General features: G+C 33.0%; 2 protein-coding genes across 2 annotated transcripts in view; both read left to right on the plus strand.

Moving 5' to 3' along the window:
- LOC111613722 overlaps window positions 1-8,356 on the plus strand; it is a 45,703-nt gene extending 37,347 nt beyond the window's left edge. Inside the window, exons 5-8 of the mRNA XM_023355059.1 lie at window positions 6,635-6,841; window positions 6,909-6,946; window positions 7,534-7,849; window positions 8,259-8,356. Coding sequence (XP_023210827.1) covers window positions 6,635-6,841; window positions 6,909-6,946; window positions 7,534-7,849; window positions 8,259-8,356 — 659 coding nt within the window. The remainder of the gene's footprint in view (window positions 1-6,634; window positions 6,842-6,908; window positions 6,947-7,533; window positions 7,850-8,258) is intronic.
- On the plus strand, window positions 3,833-6,537 carry LOC111613715. The gene is made up of 5 exons (XM_023355052.1): window positions 3,833-4,212; window positions 4,721-4,996; window positions 5,062-5,129; window positions 5,320-5,439; window positions 6,329-6,537. Exons 1-5 carry the CDS (start codon window positions 4,170-4,172, stop codon window positions 6,509-6,511), a joined length of 690 nt encoding a protein of 229 aa, XP_023210820.1. The 5' UTR covers window positions 3,833-4,169; the 3' UTR covers window positions 6,512-6,537.
- Window positions 8,357-8,985: the final 629 nt, after the last annotated feature.

Below are 8,985 nucleotides of genomic sequence, written 5' to 3' on the forward strand. Positions count from 1 at the left end.
TAATTTTTTTACTTGTAAACAGATTTTATTGTCATTAAATGTGTGAATAATTTCTTACCAAAATTTTCTTTAATAATACAAAATATCAATTGTAATTATGTTATATATAATTTTACCGAATATTAAAATCTTAAATATGTTCTAATTATGAATAATAAAAGTTTTTAAGATCAAGATGGCGGATTTCACTAGTCTACACGTGTTAGACGACGACCACGTGAATTATAAACGTTTGTATTCGATATCGGGCACTTGTGCTGTTTAGTGGGTACAACTATTTGAGAAGTTTTCTTTCATAAAATTAATCAAATCCAGACTAATTTCACTCGAATATTTCCAAAACACGTATAATTTCTTGGAAATGGTCGATATAAAATATACTATGAACAAAAAATTGTCGGAATACTTATCGAGTGTACCCGTTCGAAGACACCACTGCTTAAGCTCAGCGTTGCCAGATGTTTTTTGCTCTTGTAGCCAAATAATTTTTAAAAGTAGCCCAAAAGTAGCCAACTGCTGGAGCAGTTGGCTACTTTTGTACCGGGTGTTGTTCTACCTAGTGCATTTGTACTAATATAGTACCTTTTTACTTGTCCCAGTACCAAGATACCCAACACCATTTTCCTAGTACCATTCATGAAATCCTAATACCTTTCCTTTTAAAACATTCATTTTTATTTTATATTTCTGTATTTTTTTACTTTACTTTGACAGTAAATAGATGTTTTTATTGCTTCCTCATTCAAATGCAGCAGTTGAACGTATTTTTTTGCAATTAAATTTAATGAAAACTAAACTACNTTACTTTACTTTGACAGTAAATAGATGTTTTTATTGCTTCCTCATTCAAATGCAGCAGTTGAACGTATTTTTTTGCAATTAAATTTAATGAAAACTAAACTACAAAATTGAGTTCTTACAGCGATAAATGTGAAACTTGAAAATCATCATCTGCTTCAACCGTACAAAAATATACTAGTGAAAAAGATTCTGATGATAATGATCTTACCAGTGATTTTTCAACGTGATAATTTCAAATTTTAGTACTTCATGTTCATTTTGCTCATTTGATTGTTGTTGAGGAATAATGGCATTCTTGTAATATATGAATTTTGTGTGTTACATATAACACTATATAAGACATTTACAAGAAGCTGACATTGGCAAACAGTTGCAATTAGCGTAACGTTNCATTCTTGTAATATATGAATTTTGTGTGTTACATATAACACTATATAAGACATTTACAAGAAGCTGACATTGGCAAACAGTTGCAATTAGCGTAACGTTATTTGTTACTAATTTTATGAAAAATAATTAAATCAAAAACGACTTATTATTATTATTATTATTGACTATATGAAGCAACAATGGAAAAACCGCTCGCGAACAGCACAATTGCCCGATATCTTTTGAATTAACAGTATTTTTTATTTATTGCCTATTAACAGAAAATATGTACCTACGTTTATATATTTGAGAAGTCTCTCGTGACGAGCATACTTGGAGTACACATCTGCAATGTACTCCAAGAGCTGTTCTGCACAGATATAAACTACTAAGCATTTATTTTTATATATTTATTTATTTTCTTTTGTTTTTCTGAACATTATAATTCGTTTTGATAATATTATTTATCCTAATATACGTCATAAGCATATTTAAAATATCACTTATTTACTCATATTGTTTATTACTATTTATTACTATTTGTTATTATTGTATATGTATACAAATATTGGTAACTATATATATTTAAGAATATGTATAACTTCCTGGTAATGCTTTAGCAGGGCCGGGACATGTACTAAGTACTTAAACAAAAATGAATGAATAAATGAATGAATGAATGCTGCGCTGTTCCGCAACGAAAACAAGCTTGAGCAATGGCGATGTCGAATGGTGCATACTCGGTAAGTAATCCTACAATTTTTTGTTTATAGCATAGTTTATACGGATTATTTCCAAAAAAAATATACGTATTTTGGAAATGTTAAGTCAAATTAGTCTAGAATCGATTAATTTTATGGAAGAAAACCTTTCAAACAGCCGTAGTCCGTAAACTTCACACGTGTCAAATATGTGAGCCAATCACAGCCCAAGGATTCCTACAACGCGAAATTCGTATAACGAGGAACGTATCTTCGCGTTATGGGGGGTCTACTGTATAGTATATTAGGATATTAGTAAATCCCATGTAATTAGTTTATTAGTATATTGCTATTAACCAACTTTGCGTTGAATTTTCATTGATGTTTAGCCTAACAAATTTTTTTCTAAAATAATAATCATCGCTACTGTATCGTTAAAAATTATTTTTAAATTGTTTTATTGCTCAAACAAATCACCACTCATAATTACAAAATTAAGCCTCGTTTAAATACTGGTCTTTCATGGTCGAGCCAATGTTGCCAGCTAAAACACGCAAAATTTAACAAAAATAATATCAAAGTAGCCAAGACAGCCAAATATTGTAGTGCCAAATCACTAGTGGACATTTAGAATTTGCCGACTAGAACAGTCGGTTAACCGATGTGACAGTTAATCGGAGGTCAGATAATAAACGATGCTCTACTGTACCATCTTAGATGCCATAGGCAGTATCAACTTTGCTTGGCAAGAATTAACTGATAAATGCNACTGATGACAAGCGCTATGTGCTGAGAGACTGTAGAGTGTGTAGAAGTTGGGGTGCCGTGTTGCTGGGTACCACAGTTTATAGAAAACACAGTCGCCTTGTTAGTATTTTTTTTTTTTAATTTTTGAAATTTCTCTTTCACCCCCGACCCCAGGTCAAGAATATCATCGTACAAGGATCATCCTTACTGTATGAATTCTGCAAAGAAATGAATGGTTCTGCCTGTTACCGGTTAGGGCGCTACGAACACTTCCAGTTTGCTATTGGGTGGAGGAGACCGATTACCGTGTAAAAGTGACCGGTGACGTTTTTCCCGGAAGGGACAAACCCGATCTTGTTGGAGGTTAAAAATAACTTTCACTTATAAAGGTTCATATATAGTTTAATATTAATTAAGGCAAAACGTATTGAATCACATGGGTAACATCTAGATGCAAGTACAAAAAGGAAAAAGTCCCCGCATGGCACTCGCTTTAACACCTCTTTCCTTCAATATAAAATTTTCCAAATTACTTGGCAACAGATCTTTACATCACCAAAGTAGGCAAAGTTTATAACACTGCACAAGCAACACTTCCCATTGTCAAATTTGGAAAATGATGGCTCAAGTGAAACCTTNAGGTTCATATATAGTTTAATATTAATTAAGGCAAAACGTATTGAATCACATGGGTAACATCTAGATGCAAGTACAAAAAGGAAAAAGTCCCCGCATGGCACTCGCTTTAACACCTCTTTCCTTCAATATAAAATTTTCCAAATTACTTGGCAACAGATCTTTACATCACCAAAGTAGGCAAAGTTTATAACACTGCACAAGCAACACTTCCCATTGTCAAATTTGGAAAATGATGGCTCAAGTGAAACCTTAGGTAACGTTTACATTTCATCAGGTGGCAGTATATCTTGCATTTATACTTATTTTAAAAACACTTTTCATCCTACAAAATCAAGCTTTTCACCTGTAATAATGTTTGGGATCATCCATAAACTATGTAAAGTTATTTTTTACACTTTTTAACAGCCATTCTTCATCCATTACACTCCGTAAGCCATAGAACATTCTGTTATTTATTAGGTGTATAACGTCGAGTGCGTAAATGGAGCTCGCTATTCAACATTTTATTGTTACCCAAGGATTAAGCCACCAGCATAGTGAAACTTTTTTAGATATTTTGCCCATTCCCACGCATTGCAACCATATACATCTGCAGTACTTCGTACACTAAGCCGCTACATAGTTATGATTTTAAAACCATAAATCTGATCAAACTTTTCAAAATACGCCCATTTGATGTCACTCTCTCTATTAATTTTTTGGCTTTTTTTTCTTTTGTAGGTGATCAAGATAGTGATCAATTGTTTATCACTGAAGAAGAAGAAGGTAACCAATCAATTCATAAGTTTATTCATAGAAATTTTATGATTTTATGTGTTATTAATTACTACATATTATACTAATTTAGAAATTGAAATAGAAGAACAGGAAACTATTTATGAGAGAGCACAGGATAATTCTCTTGAAACCAGGATGATAGATGCATTATTTCCAGTTCTTGAAGACCTTAATACAGGTAAATTATTTCAATATCGAGCATTCCCGAATTAAGGCAATTATACGCAGTTGTTACGTTTAAATTATTATTATTATTGTATAAGGTGATGCACGAGAAAGTAGCCACAGTGTGTAGCTTAGCACAGTAATAAGCACAGAAGCTAACTGTTGGTATTAGAGACATATATATGTAAATTATCACCTGTTTCATCTATACGAAGCTACGCATGTCGAATCGTGTTTAGTAAGACCCTGCGTAACGTAGTGACCATCTATGGTGGCGATTGTATATGGATTTGTTTAAAAATTTTGATTTTTGATTTGACAACCCACACGAATTTCCCAAATTTACGTGGAACATTGAATTCAGGGAAGTAATTTTGACAATCTTTAAAATTCTTAGAATAATGAGAGAATCTTAACTTTGTAATGGGCATAAAAAATTCTTAATTGAAACAAACAAAGTATGGTGCATATACGAGATCATATCTGAATGGAAACGCTCTTTAATCTATTTAATATTTTAGAAGGAATGGATGAAGAAGATGGTGAAAAAGAAACGAATGACCAGAACACCGAATTGGCAGCAAAACTTTACATACCAACATACGGAAAATGTTATGTTTGTGAAGAAATAGGTGAAGTATACAGCAGCATATACTTATGTTACAAGTGTTACTCAAAAATGGAAAAATTAGTTGAAAAGGGGACAACAGTCTTCTGCCGTGTTGGATGTCCCAAAAATTGTTCTTCCTGTCTTCTTTCTATTGTTTTCCAATACTTGGACGTGGAGGATATTTGTAGTGAGTGTTTTTATTACTTTGAGATTGTCTTATTTCTTTTTAAAATTTATTTCTTCCATACCTAGCATATGAAAAAATCGAGTACAATTCGGAATTAATGAAAGAGTATGTGGATGGAGGATCTATAGACGAGGTATGTCCTCTCTTGAATTAGTATCGATTTATAACAGTAGATTCATGAACAGTTCTTGTCACAAAATGGAATTTTAATTTAATATTATGGATTATTCAATTAGATATTCCATTCGATGTGTGGAATCCACAAGATACGCGATAATACATTTCAATTTACAAGAAATTAAATATTTTTATATGAAAAACAGTCTTTGGAAGAAAAAGGTGCCGATGCTCACTTTGCCAAATACTTGGATCGGTGTTGGGATCGATATGTTCAATGGATCTGGGAGCAGAAAGACATCTTTCAACTGAACGTCGACCAAGTGGTAAGTGACCTTCAGATTTAACATCCTCTTAAGACTGACGTATTTAAGGTTATGTTAGCATCCTCTCTGCCCATTAAGTCTCTTAGGGTTCACTTTCTCAAGTGTTTTATATGGATGGTCTGTTCTGCAAATGTCTCTATTATGAGCCTGAGAAAAGACTTAATTGTTAACAGAAGTGCAAAAATGAAAAAGTTTTTAAATGGAACTAAATTTTCCTGAATATATAGACGTTTTTACTGACCATGCAGTTAATTTATTTGCATTTCAACAATGCAAAGATGAGTGATTTTTTTTGCATTTCTTCCAATTGTTAAACACAACAGCAGAATGTGAAGATGCAATGATTCTTCCATTGGTGACATAGTATATTTAATTATGAATTGTTTTTGAGGTCGTCATTGAAAAAATTAGCATTCTTCCCCCACTTACGTATATTTGGGTGATTGAGTCATTGTTTGTTTATACATATTCTGGGCGGTTGGATTGAAGTACAATTACACTAAGATGAAACGAAGGATGAAATTTCAGGATCTATCCTGCAGAAAGGATTAGAATTCATACCACTTAAGTGAGCATATTCATGAATGGTCGTCCGGGATAATCAGAAGGGGAAAAAAAAAGATTTCAAAGCCCTTCTGCTTATTACACTTACAATACTTTCTACAAATTAAAGGATTTTAAAGTCCCGTTGAACTGTTGAAGAAGGATTATTGAAAGCAACACTTGGGTAGATCTCTGAAGAACGATAGACACTTTGTAGTTGGTGCTGTAAGTCAAAGTTTGATTTTAGCGAGACTTAATGGGCTCCAAGTTTAGTGTAGTATTTCACAATTGTAATTTAGGCCGGAGATTCATTATGATTCTAAACAAAGATTTGTTTTCGTTACAGATCGTTCTTTTAAAAGCAAATGGCAACAAAGGAAGGTATCTAACAGCAATAGCCGATCAGGTAGGCAAAGGGCCAGCCTTCGAAGTGGATGGGGGATACATTAATCCAAATGACATAAAATCCTACAAGCACAGATGCTTGCTCATTACTATCCTGAATACAGCCACACAGATGTTCGATTAAAAATTTACATTTTACCATTTGTATCTCCTAAAGTTGGTTTGCCTCTTTAAGTTAGGTAAGTGCTCAGTCCTCATTATTCTCCCTAAGATCAAAATATATTTTAATCTTGTCTTTTATCTCTAGACGAGACAGCAAGCGGAGCGTGTATCGCTCATCCAGAAGCAACGATATTAGCTAAAGAATATTCGATCTTATTAAAGGAAATATGCGAAGAGGAAGAGCAAATGCTAATTGTTGTAGACGTTTTGAATTTGGTAAATTCCCTTGATAAGCAACTGACAATCAGAAATAAAAGCAGTAAAACAGTGGAAAGACATATTGAGGCTTTATGTAAGTAGGATGACAATTGTTTCTCTATTTTTTTTTTTCATGTCTAATGAAATACTTTAATTTTTAGTGGAGGAAAATCGAGGAAAGATCAGTTTTCAACCTCCAGTAAGTAACTTTTTCGATTTGTATATTATTCTATTAGAAAATTGTACTTAAAGCATTGGATTGCAGACTATGATAAGGGGAAACAAGCTACTAAAGATGCATCGTAATGTACGTTACGCAAAGAGCTTCAAAGTCAGATCAACGCCCTCACAAGGTGGCACTTGTTTCACTCGAAAATAACGAATGGGTTTTGGTCAACATATGAAGTTGCATGGACCAATGGACAAATATTGTTCATTAGTTTCTTTTCGCGAATTTTCTATTTTAGGATTAGGAAAAGGGCAATCGAGACGAAAATGGGAGCACGTGTCCCTTTTTACGGGAGCCCCTCATTTCTACACATTTTTTATAGTTCCAGGGATTCAAATCCGAAACTAATTTTTCTGATGATTCTTCAAGAATTTCAAGATCATTCGTAATTCAGGCTTATCAAATATACATATCGAATCGACTCAACTTACCAGTTGAGTTTATTGCGATGTAACAGTTTAAACTTTTCCGTAATCTCGGACTTTTCAAATTTATTCTGTCTAATGAAGTCTTTGTTGTAAATTTTCACTAATTTAACACGTGTTTTCTTATTTTAGCGCCCACTCGGAAACGAAGGTATTCCTTATCGCTTCATGAATGAAGGCTTCGCTCGATGTCTGTTGAAAACAAGGAAGTACCTCTGGGAACACTTTACTATGCATGATTCTGGAAGCTTGTTTCAAGCCAATATAATCAAAGTGATGCTGTTTATTCGCGCAATGAGTGATATTCCAGAATCGTCGCCCTACGATGACGAAATCGCCTCAAAATTGAAGTATATGATTCAAAATATAAAAGACACTGCCTATCGAATGGGATTACATGAGGGAAACCCAATAGTACAAACCCAGATGTTGTTGTTGATGGATCCAGGTGAGTTGAGAATTATTTTCGAGAAATTTCAGGTTGTATAAATTGAAATCTTTGTGTTTAATGTTACAAATAGCACAAATATATTTTGCTTTCTAACGGAATTTGTAAAGAAAGTGGTGAAACGTATCACTCTATTAGATGGACTTTTTGAAATCCTTAAATTCTGTTCATAAATAGAAAAGATTTTTTTGATGAAATAGAAAGTTTATCCAATTGACATACATGTGCGATACATTGTATCAGTGTTAAATTAGTTCAGTCTTCTAATGGGTTCATAAACCATTCTTTATAGCTTATAATCTCTCATAATTTAACAGTTATATTTCCTTGTCAATTATGATTTCTCCCATAAGATTCTGTAAGCAATTTACTTTAGCATTAACATGTTCTCTTTATAATTATGTCTAAGCCTTAGTTATGCCCATTTGCATGCTATTACAATGCATTAAAAGAGTTGCTACAGACTGGGATATTGGTTGGAAAGAGTATGAAAAGGTGAAGAGATAACACGAGAATCCTTCGTTTTCTTTTATTCAGATTTGTGTCTGTAGACCATATCCAGAGCATCGATTCCCTTTCTCAAATGGAATATGTAATTTTTCTCAAAGGATGTCCTAAAAGTCATGGATTGCAAGAATAAACAAATAGAAAAAAAACTGGAGTTTGTCACGCAACTTAGCTGATACTAGGTCTACTAAAACAAAAATACATTGAAGGCTTATGTAACTAGTACTGAATCTCTTTCCTACTTCGAAACTTTAGCCAAAAATTGCAATGCACTAATTTTCTGGGTCTTCAAGAATAAAAATTACATCGTTTTCTTAAATTATTACAGAAACTTAATGTTTATTATTCTTTTGTACAGTAAACATGCTTACTTGCTAATGTATTTTTAAGACCATTTGTTTTATTACTAGATAATCTTCATATCTAATTAGGAATTATGTTTATATAGATGCCCTGTGAATTTTCGTACAGTTTAATCTATAAATTAGTAATAATTAAATAATCAACGAACAGACAGAAAATAAGGTTGTAGGAACTAATTTTTTAAAATAGATCTTCAGCGAATTCTAGGAATCAGTGGCGGCCTTAGGGGGTGGCGAGCAGGGCAATCGCCCTGAACCTCGCTCTTG

The sequence above is a fragment of the Centruroides sculpturatus genome, unplaced genomic scaffold (assembly GCF_000671375.1).
Source record: "Centruroides sculpturatus isolate CEXI.00-Female unplaced genomic scaffold, Cexi_2.0 scaffold1908, whole genome shotgun sequence".
NCBI lineage: Eukaryota > Metazoa > Arthropoda > Arachnida > Scorpiones > Buthidae > Centruroides > Centruroides sculpturatus.

Excerpts from the sequence above, each read along its gene's own strand:
- LOC111613715 (XM_023355052.1), top strand. The coding sequence starts at position 4,170 with ATGATAGATGCATTATTTCCAGTTCTTGAAGACCTTAATACAG. Across the intron at positions 4,213-4,720 it reads TCTTGAAGACCTTAATACAG|AAGGAATGGATGAAGAAGAT; the intron begins GTAAATTATTTC and ends TTAATATTTTAG. Across the intron at positions 4,997-5,061 it reads GGACGTGGAGGATATTTGTA|CATATGAAAAAATCGAGTAC; the intron begins GTGAGTGTTTTT and ends TTCCATACCTAG.